The 19754-nt window shown below is 39.1% G+C and overlaps 1 protein-coding gene across 1 annotated transcript; it reads right to left on the bottom strand.

Moving 5' to 3' along the window:
- Positions 1-208: 208 nt before the first annotated feature.
- On the bottom strand, positions 209-4791 carry LOC116263914 (scarecrow-like protein 21). Its single transcript, XM_031643738.2, has 2 exons — positions 4685-4791; positions 209-2337 (listed from the first exon to the last, which is right to left on the bottom strand). The coding sequence occupies exon 2, from the start codon at positions 2159-2161 to the stop codon at positions 437-439; it is 1725 nt and encodes a 574-aa protein (XP_031499598.1). The 5' UTR covers positions 2162-2337; positions 4685-4791; the 3' UTR covers positions 209-436.
- Positions 4792-19754: the final 14963 nt, after the last annotated feature.

Below are 19754 nucleotides of genomic sequence, written 5' to 3'. Positions count from 1 at the left end.
TAAATTTCTTATAATAATGATAGTAATTTTTTGCCCTTTTCCTTTATTCACTAATGAGAGCTTTTCCTACCCATCATCAAAGCTTTTGATATAGGCCTCCAAGTATGCCCCGCCCATACAATCTGCTTGCTTCTGTCTAACAATTGAAATATTAAAACAGATCACGTACCAAACAGAGAAAATTTCCATCTTATAGAATATTGTTTCATCCCAAAAAAGGGAGAAAAACAATTTAAAGAATTACGCAAGTTACTACGACAAGCTTCTCCAATCACCACAGGGAGAAGCAAAAATACAGAGAATTTCCATCAGATACTTCCCATCAACTACGTTTCTTTCACCTAGAGTACAACAGGATTCAAGGTTTCAAAAACAGCTAGCCCCCCCAGAGCACCGGAAGAAGACAACAATGCCGTCCTCTGTTCATCATTAATCCTCAATACCATGCTGATGCTGATACCAAACTTCTGTTTTTCCAGCCAAGAAGCACCGCCTCATCTTTCTCCAAAAGGTTGTAATGCTCTGAATAGGTCTTCAACAGAGACCTAACCACGGAGTTCACCAAGGGGCTCAGTGGAAATGGCTTGAAACCTGCCATGGTCAGCCTGGACCTCCACTTTCCCAGCAGCTCGTGTCTCTCCACTCTTTCCATACCTTCACAAGCAATTATATTAACAATATCACGGGCCAAACAGTGCTGCTCAACATTGATCCTGTCCTTACTGTCCCTCGGCAAGGTGACATCGATCGATTCGAACATGGCGGAATAGTAATCCAGGGTCTCCATGAACCTTGTAAAAAATGGCGCCGTGTTGGTGTTCGATTCCTGCTCGACCAGAGTCATCACCTTCGGTGACAAAGCCCGGACCAATCTCAGGAGGCCGTCGCGGGGGTTGTTCACATCAACACTCTCATCGGGAGTGTGGTGAAGCTGGAGAGCAAAGTTGACGGCAAGTGCTTCTCCTGGTTGTATGTGGAGCATCTCTGCGTTGATTTCTGGCCCGAACTCTGACACTGCGTGGAAGACTAGCGGTATCTGATATTTCTCTGAAATGGCCGTCAGCCTTCTCCCCACGGCCTCCAGGCCTTCACCACGAGCATACTTTGATACGGGATCGTCAATTCCTGTGATTCTCACATGTGGCGGCCCACTTGGTCTTCCAGCTAATGCCTGTAAAAGGGTGACCCACTGAGTCCCCTGTGCAATCTGGAAATCTATTATATGAACTCGATCTTCATTTCTGAATGCTTCAGCTATGGCGCCATTGGCAGCCATGTATCCGAATTTGAGATATGGGCATACTTCGTTCATGGTGTGCATGTAAGAGAGCAGGTCTTCGCTCTCCGGCTCTTTACGCCTCAATGTCCGGTAGATGTTCGAACCAGATGCTTCCTTGCGAGCTACCAAGCCTTCAACCATGTAGGCGCCTAACCGCTGGATTGGTTCGCCATTGATAGAGACACCACTTCTAGCCTCTGCTATCAGCTTGTCAAAATCACAATATGGGTTTTGAAGTGCCTCTGCGCATTGTATCAGTAACTGCCTGACATCCCCCTGCGGTGTCTCATGCAAATGTGGATTCTGGACTGCGCTTAGCTCGGCCGCTTGGTCTGTTCTTCTGTGTTTTTTCATGGTAGGAGCCTCTGCAGCAATCTTTGGTGAGCCATGTGGAAATTCCCCATCAAGAGCTTCCCTTGTTCGCTTTGACTTGTCAGGTACTTTGTTCTCGCAATGGAAACCACTCCCATGGCCGTCTTCATCGGCGTCAGGACCCATCAGAACTGTCTCTAGCTCCTGTAATTTGTGTCTCATACTGAAACTGCAACCTACATCAACATCACGCGAAAATGGATTCCCTCCAAACTGACCCTGTAATGTCTCTTTACTACTCGGTGGTGAGTACCTCTGGAAGCCGTCTGAATTGTAGGAAGAGCTCATGACTGACAAGTTCTCAGTAGAGCTGTGCTGCTCTTGGCTGCTGCTCATAGCAGAAAAGCAATCGCCATCAAATGGAGCTGAGAAAGGCGAGTCAGGCGAGCTTCCGAGAGTAACTTTCATGGACTCAAACGTCCAGTTTCTGAGGGAAAACGAGTCATCATAAAAAGGATCTCCTGTTTCAGAAATTGGCATGCCAAATCTGAGGAATTCTTCTGAATCCATGTTAACTGAAACCGGTTCGATCAGGGATCAGGGGCAATTGAGATTGCTCATGTGAAGAAAGATTCCCTCCAAAAGATCCAACCCAATGACCTATTCCCACCTTTTATTTGGAAAAGGTTGAATAGATCCTTGGCCAACCAAGGCAGACAACTCACAGATTGCTTTCCTAGTCGTCTCTGCACAACAAAAAACCGTGTTTGTCATTCATTAGGATAACACAAACGGGATATATGTTAAATAAAAGTAAGAACGCTATTCAAGTAAAGTGAAGATAGGAAGGAAGCAAAAACGATCTGAACACTCCAACAATGTTAAGCTCAAAAACATCAGTCCAAAAAATTAGCTTTAATGGGGAAAAAAGTTTGCTCTTCACAGATGCAAAAGTAGTAATCTCTTTTCTTTTCAATAGACACCAACAGTAAGATTGCACAAACAGAAAGCAAGAGACTATTTATAGACATGACGGTAGGTGGCTGTTCTTGTATCTTTTATTCAACCAAGCAAGTGGATCCTTCCTCAAGGATCGTAAGCTCGATTATCAATGGATGGCTTTTGCAGCTTAGAAAGAGCAGTTGACCTCTGTACGTCATTCAACTAATATCTGAGCTTAACCTTGTATACAATGAAACCAGAACTGAATCAAGTTATTTCAACGCAGCTCTTATAGCACCAGAACAGTGTTCAAACCTGTATAACAGTCGTGTAACGGCAAGAGAAAAGATGCACCAAAACATAACTCGTCAGATGCAATTACTTGATCTAAATACGGTGAGACTCTCTAACTGAGTAACATGCTTAACATGATGCACATCTTGATGCCATAATCCCATTTTTACTTGCGATGATGATGAAACTTAGCGTTCTTCCTTTCTCCTTTTGTTAGAACCATTCTTTCAGATTCCCTACTGTCTATTAGCCTTGAGTCCTGATGATAACATACCTCCAATATTTACAGCGAAAACTGCGAAAGGAACATAATTGATGAAGAGAAATTTGGGAAAGGTAGGACATACTGGAACCTATGAAACGACAACACCCAATTTAATGTGGAAAAGAACTGTAAAAGGCAACTAAAGCACACATACTAAATAATTTACAGAACAGCATATATAGCCGTAAATCCTGCTTGATTTTTTCCCCTTTTTGACTGAAGTTTTATTGTTTTAATGAAGTCCTAGGAAAATCAATCCCATCATCAAAAGATAAAAAATTTGATCGATGGAACATATGCAAAATGGGTATCCACTGTACTTCAAATTAAGAATTGGAGGATTCAACTTGGTGTTGGGTCGGATAAACCACTCCACCAAAGAAGATTCGTCTGAACTTTTCTAAGGATCATGTTGGGATTCAACCACCTGCTGGATAGTAACTTCGTATCAGGTAAAGCAACCGACGAAGAAGCTTTGATTCTGAACATGGAGAACTGGAGCTGAACAGCAATTTTACTGCCGATAAGTTACTTGTCTCCCTAAGCTAGCAAAAATGTATTTGCAGCCAATGACGGCTAATCAAAACTAGTTGATCAACACGAGATGTTACAATTATATAACGAAATTACCGATTACGATCACAAGAAGAACAAAAAGTAAGTTATTTTCAACCTTTCAGTTCATCCTGGTCCTGAATCATACATGAATTGTGATCTAAAATATACAGGAAAGTGAAAAGCACCCTGTTAAGTTGGTAAATCTTCATGTTTCAAAGATAAAGTAATTCTACTTCAAGCAAGAGGGGGAAAAGATTGGGTGAAATCATAGAGGGTAACATGGTCATTCCCATTTCATATTTAATTCTAACATCAGCACATGCATCAGGGTTCAAACTTCAAACTGAAGGTGGTAGAGAAATGGGGCCATGTCCATTCAAGTCAGAAAAGCTATGTCCCATGCAGAGTCAATTTTTTTAAAAAAAAAAAAAAAAAAAAAAAACTTTGCTGTATTTTTTTGAGAAGAAAGAGTTTGGCAGGGCATTTGCCAGTGCGCTTGCTAGTACTCTACTGCAGCTGCCGCTGCAACCTGCATCAATTCCATATTTCAGGACGAGCAAAACCAGGGCTCCAGTTAGAAAACCCACACAAACATTGGTGATTAATGACCTCACAAATCACGAACTAAGAAATGAAGATCACCAGCAAAATCATGATCCTCAAAGAGGAGAAAGTAACGCAGACCACAGTACTCACACATAACAGCAAGAAGAATCAAAGGGACTCAACGGAAAGGCAGAAAGACTTCCACTCGAACTGCTTCCCGTCACACTCCCCAGTTGGAAAAGAAGGGGCAAACAAAGAGCCCGACGCAGAACAAAAAACAGAACAGTTCACAGAGACGTCGACACGCAAACGGGAGCGAAAAAAACCAACTATGGGGACATGAAGAGAGAGAGACAGAGAAAACGAAGAATCCCATTCAGCATCAGCGAACTGAACTCGCTAACGAATGAACGACCACACAATTTTTTTTTCTTCCTTTCCTAAGAGAAACACGGCGACAGGAAGTCGAGAACTTATGAAATCCTCACCAGGAATTACCGAAGTCTTCTTCCTTTCAAATTTCGCCTCTTCTTCCTTCTTTCTCCTCGGGAGGGAACTGAAGCGGGAGAAGGGAGAGAGCTCGGCTTGCGCCTTTGATAGCCGCGACCTCACCGGAGACTTAATAACGACGTTGCCCCGCAGGTCACGTCGACGTCAAGGGCAGAGAAAAAAGTGAGAGAGCGGTGGTCCAAGTGGGATCCGATTGGATGTCCGGTCCACGCCTTTGACGGGACGGACCGGCCAGCGAGAGGATGACGGCGCCCCTCGAATTCACAACGCCTCCTCGCGCTCCCGAGATCCCGAACCGTATCGGATTTATAAACATCCGACTCTCGATCAACGAAAAGGGCGTGAGAGTTCGCGGTCCTGTTTGGGTGCAGCAGCAACAGACTGCCACCGTCAGCCGGATGACGGCAGCATTCTTCGTCAGCTTTTACGTGGATCCTGTCTGGTTCGAAATAACAAAAAATTTTAAAAGTTTAAATTTATTATTTACCTGAATTTAATATCACAAGAGAGCAAAAATCGAAATTCAATTTTAATTCTGGAAAATGAAATGAAAAATTCACCGACCAGCAAATATATATATATATATAGTAGTCCAATGATTAAAAAAATAAAATTAATATTAAATGGCAAAAATGTTTGGACGGTGTCTCCACTAAGCCTTCATCCAATTCCAACTAATTTGATTTGGATCTTAGATCTGACTAGCATAACAGACTTTTTACCCAAACATGAAAGTCCAAGTCTACCATGTTACCTTTCATCATTTGTATTTGAAACGGAAGCTTTAGAAATGTTACCTTTCATCATTTGTATTTGAAACGGAAGCTTTAGAAATTGACGATCACCTGAGTGCGGTGCAGGTGTGGGTATCAGAACTGTACATTTCAAAAAATTTAGGTCTGACGGTACGGTGAGAGTATTTTATTATTAGTATTATTTTTTATTTATTATATATATAACAAAATAAACATGTATATATTATTATTACAATTTAGTTATTAATATATATAACATACTTAAATAATTGTCTTAAATAGAAAAATATCATAACAATATATATATTATATAAGTAATTTAGTAATATGACTTTTTAATTGAGTTCGAGTGTGAGTCGGAGCCGCACCCATGTCTGGTGCGCACCCGATTCGATGTTGACTCGAGTGCGACATCAAAATAAATGAGTCTGGTCACTTAGATTGGATCCACACCGCGAGGTGGGGTATAGACGTTTGATTTGGAACTTGACCCGACCGGGAGGGTGCTCTCGACCTTTCCCAATATAAACCCCACGGCCCTCATGAGGGCAGAGGAAAGCGGCGCCTATTAGTTCACTCCTGATCCTCACCTTCCCTAAACTAAATGCATGTGAGTTAACATCTTGCAACAATGCTATTATAAACTTCAAATAAATAAAACAAAGCAATTCTTTATTCACGTCACATCAGGGTGCTTGGATTTCCAAAATTGGGGTATCAACAATAACATACCTGAGATCCAAGTATAAATACCTTATGATATATATATATATATATATATATATATATATAGCACGTTGATACAACGGGATCGAGTAGAAGCCGACAGGCGGCTAGTCTTTGAGTCTGATGGCCAACTCTTTGTGCTCTAAATTAAAGGCCAGGGCAGGCCAACTTTGAACTCGCCGTTAAAAAGGGCGTTTTGGTAGATTGAATGCTACTCTCATATAAAGATGTGTGAGATCAAGATACTAGTTTGTCACCATTTAGAGTTGGAAAGAATAACAGTAGTAAAACTTGGCCAGTTATGATATATCTGTTTAAATAAAACCTAAAAAACTAGTATAAACAGAGAAAAATCATTTAATAAAAATGTGGGCAGTGTACGTTCAGACTCGAAACCTGGTGGCGCTGGTTGATGGATGATGAATGAGATCCATCAGAGTCAGACAGTGGCTCGCACCCACCTGGACATGCGTCAGCTTCTGGGAGATAGGCTCCAGGTGACTGACTATGTTCCGGCGGACAACTTCCGGTCAGAGTCCAGTGTGGGCGCCGGCTCGTACACACCTGGACATGTCAGTAACTTCCTCCCACGTGCCCGCCCCGAAGGCCTGCGACTCTCCTGCTTCCTTCTCGGCGCCGGTCAAAGATTCTGCTTGACTTTGAAAAAACATGGTAAGAACGGCGAGAACGCGACTTCTCCGGCTTCGTAAACGAACGGCACATGGCGACCTGTGAGGTGTCGCAGGTGTCAATCACATTCAACTGAATCATCCACCGCCCTATGCTTGGTCTCATATCTTATTAGGTTCGCACACGAGCTGAGTTGAGATTTGAATTCGAGTTAATGATACAATATCGAGCTTAAACTTGACTTATTTAGTTTGGATTCGAGTTGATGATACAATATCGAGCTCAAACTTGATTTGTTTAACTCGTTCTTGTTAAACATATTTGGTTTCTTTTAACTTGTTTAACTCATTTAATTTGGTTTCTTTTAACTTGTTTAACTCATTTAATTGTTTACTCGATTGGTTAACTATTCTGATACTATAATTCAGCATTTCGAGTCAAGTTTAAACATTAACTTATTTATAAATAAGGCAAGTTTTAACATGCTTGAGCTGCTGAGCTCGAGCTGACTCGACTCGTTGTGCAGCTTTAGATGTTAGTAGTATGCATGGTTTAGATGACCAACACGATGATGATGAGGTTTTGAATATTCAAGCGTATGAAAGCTTTTGTTATACGACTTAGCATTCAACAGCATCATGATAACGTTCTTCGGAAAAGAGCATACTTGATGAAGACATTTTTGTATGGTTTGATTTGGAAAATTCGCTTGACAATTATTGTAGTGCTCACAGTGTGGACAAACCAATTACGACTTAGGTTTAGGCATGCCGTCCAGGTGGAGAAAAATCAAACTACATATGGCATACGTTAGGCGCGGGAAATTTTGAAGTTGTGATTAATAATTTGATTGATAAATAATGCTGATTATGTTCTCTTGAAATTTCCTAATTTGTTAAATTGAATAAACATGTTTTAAAAAATATTATAGTTCTCACCGCCCAAGTTAAACGAAAGCCCCTCCTCCTCGGCCTCTCGAATTTAAGACTACATCAAGGCATGCAGCGTGAGGCCCCCAATGCATGTCAGGTAGTATATTAGTTCTAGCTTGTTAGCAAAAAGGAGACTGACATGCATGCTTCTCGCTTTCTACCAGCTGTTGCACCAAACCCTCTCAAACAAAAGTCTTGGAATTCATTTGAACTCATCCAATAAGAAGAAGAGACATTCATGGCTGAGCCTACATCCTTGAACATATGCTCTTGTGAAAGATTCAAACTATTATGTTGAAGTTTATCATGCATTAAGGGCTCGTTTGGCAAGCTTTTACCGTCTTATGAATCTGCCCAAAAGATTGAAGTAGATTTGTGGGACCAAACGTACTCTAAGAATTGTTGCAATGAAATGCTTTAGCTATGAAATTGATCACATCGACATATTACTTTAGTAGTTGATCAGTTTGTGAATCGAATAGTCAAAGCACCAGTGAATTTGCCGAAAACGTATTAATAAAAATTATTTTTCCTAAAACACGAATAAAAATGTGCTAAAATAATTTTAAAATGACAAATTCCTATAACACGTTAAAAGTCGATGCGTTTCTCAGCCGTATCACCGATTCGATTTGAAAAGCCATTTCTTGCGTCATTGAGATCTTGGTAGTGTTTGGTACACGACGACATTGTTGTCTTTCTTTAGGAAACTTATTGTGATCAACAGTGAGATTAAGGACGAAGACTGCAACTTGTTTCTATTGACCGGTGAATGAAGACATGAGGTTTTTCAGATTTGTATTGAGTTCCGGATGACCAAATGGCGTTGGATCAACTGCATTTCAGAATCAATATTATAGAGACTTGACATCTCAGATTGATTGATTGATTTTACTTTCTGATAGCAAGAAACCTGACTGACTCAGTTTTATCACATCCCCCCATTTTCCCACGACTTTCAAAGGCAAAATGACAAAGCCTGACTGGACCATAATGCATCGTCGTCAGTCATTGGCTCTATTGCAATCGCTTTTCATTCTAGGCAACTATGCAAAGAAAGAAAACTTTTCAAAATTGTTTTCATTTTCAAGATTTAGAAATGTTTGGAAAAATTTGTAACACCTTCAAAATTTAGTCTCCTATTGAAGATTGTAAGAGATCTTATGTCATTAATGAGATGATTGTCCTTATTCATGATATTTTTTAGGTTGCATAGTATTTTTCTTGTGTATCGAATGAGGCCTAAACATTAATGGAAATTTATGGGACACTCACAAAATGCACTTCTTGCCGCACGATCCCTTAAAAGTTGTTTGACACGAGATTGTTACTGTTCAGTGATTCTGCCTCGAAATTTGGGGTAGATCATGAAACACTATGTTTTCGGAGTCCATGAAATTACCCTGATTTTTAGGGCAGTTTTAATGGACGGTAATAAGTTTCAGTGATTATGTGTCAAATCTTCGGGTAAATTTATGGAACATTGTATGTTATAAGACAAGATTTTATGCCATTAATTGTATTTGCATGTAGAACAAGCGACCCCCACAGCTAAGATGGGTCCAAGTTGTCACCATTGGAACGTGATATTCGTTCGCTGCACAAGACCGTTTCAGGTGTTGAAATCTGTGTGTGAAAAGGTATTCACGAATTGGAAAGTTTTGTTTTAATAGAGGAAGAAGAAAAGAACAAATTCTGAGCCCTCATAACTATTGGCTGTGTTTTCTGGAGTGTATTCTACCAAACTTCTTCCTTATTCTAATTAGTCATCATTGCGTAAGACTTGACTGATGGAGTAGTAAGTATGGACCGCTCCTAATTTCACATTTATAATCTTAAAAAAAGGTTGATGGGAAACATTTATTAAGCCAATCATTTTTTAAATTTAATTATATCTTTATAATAAGTAAAATTGAATGGCTAATTTGATGATTTTGAGAAATCCCCATCTTTCGTTAAATTAACTTAAAGTAAAACATGTTTTTTTTTTACCAAATTAGATCTTGTAAACGTATTAGGGTGTTTTCATTTTGTTTAAAACATTTTTTTAACAAAAAAGTTAAACGGTCATATATATATATATAAGCTACATCATTAAATTTTTCTCTTTGAGAGCATGTACACTAGAACTATCCAGTAACATTCTTAGGCTCGGTTTTTCGTGGGAAAGGTAGTTTTGGTCTTACACGCAGATGACTGAGTCACTAGATCACGGATTGTCGAGTTTTAGAATAACAATGATGTAAATTACTACATCTGAATCAGGCAAGTTCGAACGAGTCGGGCTGAGTCAGGGGCGAGTCAGACCAAGTTAAGAGTGAGTCGAGGGGTGAGCGAGGCCAGTGTCAGCTTGTGGCCAGGTTTTTTAGCGATTAATAATCAACTTGATCATCACCTCGTTCTTTAAGCTCGAAAAGAGCCCAGCTCCACTTACCATGTTCAAGCTGGTCGCTTTCAGTTTGATTAGAGGCTCTTGGAAAAAAAAAAATATTCATATATATGTTTCTTTATGTACACATGTTTCATAAGATGATTGCATGTCATGTGCGCTGTCAGGAGAGCTATCAAACGTCCAAAAATTCCTGAGTTCCCGTTGTGCTTATGTACACCTTTGAGAAGAAAGGAAGTTCCTAAGATGAAAGTGAAAGCATTTTCGGGTGGTGGCTGGTCGGGCTGACCCAGAAGTTACCTGGGCAGTGAGTTCTGTTCAAATTGAGCACATGCTAAGACTTGCAAAGAAGAAAACAAAAGAAGAAAAGTGCTGGAAAGCCCAAGCCAGGCGCAGCTGGACAAGTAGATTGTATGCTGCTGTGAACACGAACAAGCCGACAGTCCGGTTGGGTCCCCACACGAATATGACGAAGCTTCAGGCACACCCCCAGAGGGGGCGGCCGATGGAGGAGAGACGTGTGCCAACAAGTGACCAGATGATTCAAAGGCCCCACGGCAATGGCGATCGCATGCCACCGCTCGTCCTTTGGATGCACAAACGCAAAGCATTGGTACAGCGAAATCTGGGGTGGAACAGAAAACTTTTTGTCAAGGGCGGGTCAAACGGTTCAACGAACTTATTCAGAGTAGAGCCAAACTAAATCTAAATAAATAAAAAAAACATTATGCAACTAAAAGTTTTTAAAAAATGTAATTTTTTTTTTAATTAGCTAAGGTGGGACCACGGCTTAAGCGACCCTTCCCTCCCCTCATGAGCGAAAGGTCTGGAGGGGAAAGAAATACCCAAAAAAGTGTGTGAAAGATCAAGTGCATGTACACAACAGCCAGCCAGTAACGACCATACATGAACTCCTGACTGCTTTAACAAATAAAATAGTCTGTGGCCCAAGACCTTCAACTTCAAGCCTCTAATGGTATAATGTCTATCTATCATATCTCCATGTTTTTAAGAACGATTTTGGTGCACGAAAAGGTATAACTTAGCTGATTATGTAAGTAGAATTATGTAATCATCATTTTTGTTCTAGTGGGCACCATGTTAAGACCCATGTTTACATACTAGTGAAGTACATTGGGTCTATACATATAAAACCCCGAACCAAGCAAAAGGGAACATTTGGTTCCTAATTCAGACCGGGCACCTAAGCATTTACAAAATGCGAATCTCGTGGAGTTCCAATAAAAAATTTACTAAAGGAGCATGAAATATTTGTGACAAGTGTAAAAGATCATTCATAGCACGAGGTCCAACTACCACCTAAATAACATGACCGAAGACTTTGATTTCGTGTAAAGGTTTTTTTTGTCGATGTCATGTTAAGAAGAAGATACCAAGTTTTTGAGAAGGCATTCATTGAAAGAAGCATATTTTTGTTGTGTTATCGAGTACACCAGAAACGGATTCTTTCCTCTTTGTTTCTCTCTCTATATCTATGAAAAATTAATGTTTTCATATGCCATATAGTTGTTTAAAAGTTATATAGTAGAAAAGTTATTGTTGCCGTCGTATGTGCTGGATAGTCGTTGGATGACTAAAATTTTAAAACTTATCGCTAGGAAGACCATAAATTGACATAAGGCCACAAAAAATTATAGTTGCGTTGTAATCACCCCAAATTTTTTTGAAGGACTATGATGTTTTATCCAAGTGCGAAATTCAAATTTAGGCACAAGATTTCCAAAATACAACTTTCATATCCAAATTAAACCCAAAATACTACTCTTAGATCCAAATTAAATCCAAAATACTACTTTCAGATCCAAATTAAATCCAAAATACTACTCTCAGATCCAAATTAAATCCAAAATAGAACTTTCAGATCCAAATTAAATCCAAAATACTACTTTTAGATCCAAAACCCAAGTTTAGATCCAAATCAATCATTTAAGACTAATTTGCCCTTCCTTTTGACCAAAAACTTCCTTTTAGAATGTGATTTTAGTCTTTTTGGGCAAACAAGACCGATTTGCCCATCCTTTTGACCAAAAAACTCCTTTTGGAGGGTGATTTTAGTCTTTTTGGGCAAACAAGATCGATTTGCCCCTCCTTTTGACCAAAAACCTTCTTTTAGAGGGTGATTTTAGTCTTTTTTAAACAAGACCGATTTGCCCCTTCTTTTGATCAAAAAACCTCCTTTTAGATGGTGATTTTAATCTTTTTTAAACAAGACCGATTTGCCCCTCCTTTTGACCAAAAAACCTCCTTTTAGAGGGTGATTTTAGTTTTTTTTAAATAAGACCGATTTGCCCCTGTTTTTGACCAAAAAACCTCCTTTTAGAGGGTGATTTTAGTCTTTTTTTAAACAAGACCGATTTACCCCTGTTTTTTACCAAAAAACATACTTTTAGATGGTGATTTTAGTCTTTTTGGTAAACAAGACCAATTTGCCCCTCCTTTTGACCAAAAACCATCTTTTTAGAGGGTAATTTTAGTCTTTTTGGGTGAACAAGACTCATTTGCCATTCCTTTTGGCAAAAAAAAATCTCCTTTTGGAGGGTGATTTTAGTCTTTTTAGGTCAAAAAAATTTAAATTTTGGGTTTTATCTCCAAAATCCTCTATAAATACCCCCTCATATCCTCCCTCTTAGGCAAGATTGGTCCTTCGGAGAAACTCTAGTGTATTCTCACTTGAAGACTTAGAGTTTCTCTTGAGTTCTCTCTCTCTCTCCCTCTTCCTCTTTTCATTTCCTTCTCCAACTTAGAGCAAGCACTTTTGGAGCTTCATTCAAAGGGGATCTTCAAGTGAAGGTGTTCATCTTCCTTAAGTCATTTCCCATTAGAGGTATGTAATCTTCATCCCTCTCATTTCTCTCTTCTTTCTTTTCATTAATGTTATTATTATGTTATTTCTTTTTCTTAAACATAGTCTTGTTGTTGTTTTCATTTTCTCTTCTCATCTTCATCTCCCCATGGCCAAAGGAGATAGCACTCAACCTCTTTTTAGAGACAAGAGGCTATGCTCAAATGCACCGGGAGCATGAGAAGATGAGATGATATTTTATTTTATGATTAAATCATGCTCTTTCAAGTATTCTTGTTGTTCTTGTTCTTTCTCTATATTAATATCTTTTTGCTCTTTCTTCTCTTCAATATATTCTTGTTGTTGTTATTTTTTTTCTTAATGAATATATTTTTGTTGTTATTGTTATTTCATTTCTTCAATATAGTCTTGTCATTGTTATTTTATTTTTTTTCTTTTCTTCCTCTTCCCATGACCAAAGGAGATAGCCCTCAATCTCTTTTTAGAGACAAGAGGCTATGCTCAAGTGCATTGGGAGCGTGAAAAGATGAGAGGATCTTTCATTTCATGATTGAATCATGTTTTCTCTTTTATTAAATATAACATTGTTTCTCTTTCTACATTTTCTCTTCATCTTCATCTCCCCACGGCTAAAAAAGGTAGCTCTCAATCTCTTTTTAGAGACAAGAGGCTATACTCAAAGTGCACCGGGAGCATGGAAAGATGAGATGAACTTTCATTTTAATCACGTTTTTTCTTTTCATGAATACATTCTTATTGTTCTTTTGTTTCCTCTTATTTTCCTCTCTTCCTCATTTCTCCATGGCCAAAAGAGATAGCTCTCAATTTCTATTTTAGAGTCAAGAGGCTATACTCAAGTGCACCGGGAACATGAGAAGATTAGGTGGTATAACAATCAATAGTTACATCATGTCTTCCCTCCTAATTGAACTTTGCTTTTTCCATCATTCTCTTTTTTTCTTTCATTCCTTGAATGTTATCTATAAATTATGCACGCAAGGTTGCTTGGTTCTTCACTTACATGTGAATGTATGGCGGGAATGAGAGTGTGGTTTGGGGACTCTTTATTTTCATATTAATTTTTGAGGTTGGGACGTGTCCAACCCGGGATAAACCCTCACGAAAATGTACATGTTAATATGCATTTTCATGTCATTTTGCACTAGTTTCCTTCTTAATCATCACATTAGGAACCCTAACGAGTGCCTCGTTACGTTGCTTGTTTTCTTTCATACCCGACGGTGGAAGAAATATATCCCTTACAACAAACTAAATAATAATATTCTATGCTTATATAAATCATATTTTCCAAAACATTTTCAAAAAGAACCTTCTAACATGGCCTTAGGGACTTAGCTTAGACTCTTGTATGAGTCCAAGCTCCCCTCCGGCCCACATTAAATTTGAAGTTGGTAATTTTAAATTGTTCCTTGATTTTTCTAATCTTGTGAAGGTATGGATGTATACACATGTTATATACATTTATGCCAACATGATGACCCCCATATTTCTCTCTCTATGCTTTCACTTTCTATTTTATAAATTTTCATATGTGCATGAATACGTATGTACATGTGCTCCATCTCCTCTCTTTCAAATATTTATTCCTCTTTTCAAGACAAATATCTTCTCTTATAACATTTCTCATACCCATATATGTGTATGATATTTTTTCTTTTCCTCTAAAATCTCTATTTCTCTTCGAATCAATACATCTTTTTCTCTTAAACTTTCATATATGTGTATATGTGATGGTATGTACACATGTATGCATGTCTTTCTTTATATCTCTCTTTCCTTTCATAAGAGTGTTTTATCTCTTGTATTATTTTTAACATTCTCATCTCATGAACTTTCTATTTACCAACTTCAATAAGACCACAAACCAAGTAATGACCCAATATTGGAATCATGCTTGATGGTCTACAATCTCTATCCCTTTTCAAAAACTTTTCCTTCTTATATACAATAATTATAATAACGAAATCTTAGATGTATGTTGTGGTAGGAATGACATTAGATGAATGTTGTGGTATGAATGTTTTACATTTTTTTTAATCATATAGGGTAAATGCATCTATGCATTCTCACCAACTTTATTTCACTTATGATCACAAGCACCTCTCCAAAGGATCTTAAGCAAGAAGGGATGGAGCTCTAACTAGGTGGTAACCGAATTAGAGCAAAATCTCAAACCTACTTAAAGTCTTAAGAGAACAGTAAAGTGATTTCACAATGTTTTCACAAGTTTTTCAAATGATATTTACTAGTTTCACTTTTTCCTCAAAACATTTCACATTTTCAAGCAATTCTTCAAGCAAAAGTTTGAAACTCCAAACTTTCAATATTTTCTACACCGCATATAGAATCAAAAAGATGTTTAAGTTAAAACGAAATGCATCAATGATAAACATAGTCCTTGGGTTGATTACCCCCGGTAAAGGCGCCGGGAACGGTCGATCCTCGTACCGATGGGCGAGCCCCTTTCTTTCCTCTTTCAAAACAAAAACCTTATTTTTCTGGAGCACTCCAAAACCAATGAAAATTTTGGGATGCAAACAGATGGCGACCGTGATGGGACCCGTCATCGTTTGGCTATGATTATTGATGCATTTTCACTAATTTGAACATCTCTTGTATTGCCAATGATAAAGCATGTCCCCTATTTTGGCCTCGACCCCATTGGCATTTCATTGCATTGTTTGATGATTGTGAATGTTTTCTTGCACATAGGACTAATTGAGAAGGATCAATCATGTTCACACATATTTATGATCACATACCACCCTTCTCAATTTAGGAGTTGTTTGAAAGCCATGTTTGCTCTTCTATTTTAATCTTCAAACTTAGGCAACATTGCATTAGAAACAACTCAATTTATATGATTTCTCATATTTCAAAATTCTTCATACCTATTTGTCCCGGTCATCATGTTGCCGGGCTTGGTCTTTGGCGGTAGCACAAGACTAAGCCTTACAACTAGACCACACCTTGGGCGGGAACGCCCCCTCGTTAGTACCATAAGTGGTAATTTATGGTATATCGACGAGTGATCAAGAAGAAGTTGATAAACTCTACCCTTAGTTGCCTAAGGAAGAATCTATGCTCGTACTAAGCCATTTGGCTAAGGTATATAAGCATAACTTGATATCGGATTATCGTGACACAAAATTATCTCAATTAGGTTCCTATACCCAATTTTCTAAAAAAAAAAGAAAATTATTTCATGATAGATGTTGATGTGCGTGAAACCTTATGTGATGATTTGCAACCTCATTCCACACATCTACCTCATATTGTCTTTGTCAACCTAGTCAATGTTTTCCACTAATTCAATTTTTATCTTTTAGAGTCATCATTCAAGATGTATTCTTTCCAATGTGGTGTCACATTCCCTTATGATCACATCCTCTTTAGGGAAGGTCCCGAACGGTCCACCTACATTTCTCTTGAGTCTCAACCTTTGGCTCCCGAATGGTATCGGACTTGGCATCCCACCTTCTCTCGGATGTTTCCTTCTTACTTTGAAGAATGTGGGATAGAGACAGTGGCAGCTGGAGGAATGCAGTCAGTTAATGGAAATTTGGTACATGTAATCGCCGAGCGTTGGAACCCATGGACCTCCTCTTTTTTGTTCCCATGGGGAGAAATGACAATATTACTAGATGAATTTGCCGAAATACTAGACCTCCCTACCCCAACTTGTGACCCAAATGATCTATTGGAAAAACAATTCCTTATGAACCCAACCAAGGTCAATGCAAATGACCTCATTGCTCACTTTACTGGACGGAAAACTTGGCCTTTAGTAGAAAACCATGAAAATCAAAGCATCAACATGAAAAATTTGTATGAAGAATTTGGAACCTATGTTGAACCTTCTACCCTACCTCGAAAAGGCATAGGGAGAATTAAACATTGTATGATGCTCTGCACAGTAGGAGTGACCCTTTTTACCAATGGAAGTGACCTTTTAGATGTCCGTATTGCCCAACTTTTTCGAGTATGGGGGCATAGAGGGACCCGACACTTGTCAGTAGCAATGACAGCCTTAGCCTTTCTTTACCGAGGACTCACCCACTTTACCATTGGAGATATCGACTTCATAGAAGGATGCACATATGCTTTACAATTGTGGTTCCTCAAGCATGCGGGACCCCAAGCCAGTCTATTCAGAAACACTGATGGATCATTGACAACCTTGGAGCAATACCGTCGTTTGATCGAGCAATTGAATGAAGGAGAGATCATTTGGGATTATTGTGATCGTCGGCAGAGCCTACCCCGATACACTCACCATCATCATGGGCGTACCACACTCTTGGGCCCTTACTTCATAGTTGATTATTGTGCTGATAGATGTATGAGACAGTTCTCTCAAAGGCAGAAGATGGTCTCTATGCATGCACCAATTGGAGCTATTCCCGAATTTGACCTTAGTTCTCCTCAATGGACAACATTGTTTGCAGTAGCTCGACAAGAATGGAAGACACAAATATCATACAAGAATGGAAGATACAAATATCATACACTTGGTTCATAGGCCCAGTGGTGAAGAAGGAATATGCTGAGTGGTGGGATGCCAACTGACCACCATCCATCCTTCCCTAAAAAGTTTTATGTTGTCAACTTTGTATTTCTTCTGTCGTTGTCATCTTTATTAGTATCTTTGGATGTAACTTTTAAAAACTTGTAATGCAATATGAACCTTCATTTTGTCATCATTTCCGTCCAATAACTCTATTTTCTTATGTCATAAGGTGAATACTTGAAAGCCAACAAGATGGTTGAAACTAGATCGCAAGCTAAGCAGACTCCTCAAAACGAGGCTTCATCCTCTGAACTCCGTCCAGAAACACTTGGCCTCCCAGCAATCGAGCCAGAAGCTTACTATATGTTCCGTTTGTTCATGGAGCGATTCATGAAAGAGCAAAAAGAGCAAAAGGCTTTGATGGTTACTCCAGAGCCGGACAATGAAAAGACTGCCAAGCAAAAAAAAAGAAGAAAAACAAGTCTTTTGTTGAAAATCAGGATGAAGACCATTTGGGTTCAGATTCGACAACTAGTAAGGAAGAAAAACCCGAACTGTTTTCTCTCAAAAAGAAAAAGACAACAAAGAAAAATAAAAAGGGAAAAGATGTTATGATAGAAAACAGCTCACCCAGTCCTATCACCACTGAAAGTTCGGAAGAGAAGCCCAAAAGGAAGAGAAAACCTATCAAGAAAGTAAAAAAGACAAAGAAATACATCACTAACAGCAGCTCAGATAGTGAGAGTTCTGAAGAAAAAGTAAAGGAGATCAAGGGCAAGAAGAAAAAGACCAAGCCAGAATTGGTCGAATCAAGTGATGATGAAAGTCCGACTAAGCGCAGATTATACGAAATGGAGAAAAGAATGAACAATCTTGAGCTTAGGGGGAAGGGGAAACGTTCATACTCATGTGAGGACTACTACCTTGGCATTGAAGGAGACGAAGACGTGAAAGGCTTGCCCAGAGAATTCATCAGATATGATGGAACCACTTGTCCACACGTTCATCTTTCAACCTTTTTCAATGATTGCTACAAAATTCGGACAAATAACAGAGCTTTGTTCCGATATTTTCCAAGAAGTCTTGAAGGCATTGTCGCACAATGGTATAAAGAAAATATCAATGCAATCGAGCTGAAGGAGTTTGACAAGTTGATTAACATGTTTGTTGAAAGATTCGAACAAAATGCTCCCATGGCTCCAACCCTCAGTACCATTTGCAGTATTCGTCAGAAACAGGGAGAAAAAGCTCGAGAATTCATCCAAAAATGGAAAATGCAATGCAATAAGATGAAGGAGCCCATTTCTGAGACACAAGCCTTGTCACTCATTAGGAAAAATCTTGCCCAACCCTTAAAAAGTCTCATCCGCAATGCCCCGATCAAAACCTTTGCTGAGTTGATTGAACAAGCAAACTCGATAGAAGAAGGAATTGAGGAAGGAGATTTTGATGGAATTATTGCTCCTAAGTACAAAGAAGATGGAAAGAAAGAAGGAAGGACACAGTTGCCCGCACACTTCATAGCCATTGCTGGCATTAGAAAGGACCATGGCAATAACTACAAGCATGTCAAGGACGTCAGTTTCAAAAAGAACACGCAGTTTCTCAAAGGCGACGATGAAAGGAAAAACAAACACCCAGGTTGGAGCTACGACCGGAAATTCACTCCTCTGAGCCAGTCTCGGGAGAAGATCCTGGAATACCTTCTCGCCAAAGGAACTATCGTCTTGCCAAAAGTATCAGAGCCTCCAAAAATGATGGGAAGAAATAAAGAAAAACTGTGCAAGTTTCATCGTACCCCTGGTCATGACACTGAGGATTGTTTTGTCCTCAAAAATATTATTCAAGACTTCATCAACAAAGATCTCAAGATTTGTGATGATAACACCCCTGAGATACTAAGGAATCTATTCCCTGACCACAGAAAGGCGGCAGTGGCCATGATCACTACAGGCACTCCACTTCCGTACCATCCACAAGAGCACATTCGACCTTCTCAGAAAAAGACCTCTCAAAATGGGGATATTTCCATGAAGATGCTCTTTACATCGTTGTTCAGGTCAATGGGATGACAGTGCCACATGTTTTGATTGATGGAGGAAGTGGTTTGAATATTTGTCCTGATCTCACGGCTAAAACATTGGGGTTTCGTGAAAACAAATATCGTTCTGATAATACCAAGATCTACGGATACGATGGCCGAGGCATGAACAGCAAAGGTACCCTCGACATGAATGTGATCATTGAAAATACTAGCCATT

The sequence above is a fragment of the Nymphaea colorata genome, chromosome 11, assembly GCF_008831285.2.
Source record: "Nymphaea colorata isolate Beijing-Zhang1983 chromosome 11, ASM883128v2, whole genome shotgun sequence".
Classification (NCBI taxonomy): Eukaryota; Viridiplantae; Streptophyta; class Magnoliopsida; order Nymphaeales; family Nymphaeaceae; genus Nymphaea; species Nymphaea colorata.
This window is presented reverse-complemented; position numbering and strand designations above follow the sequence as displayed.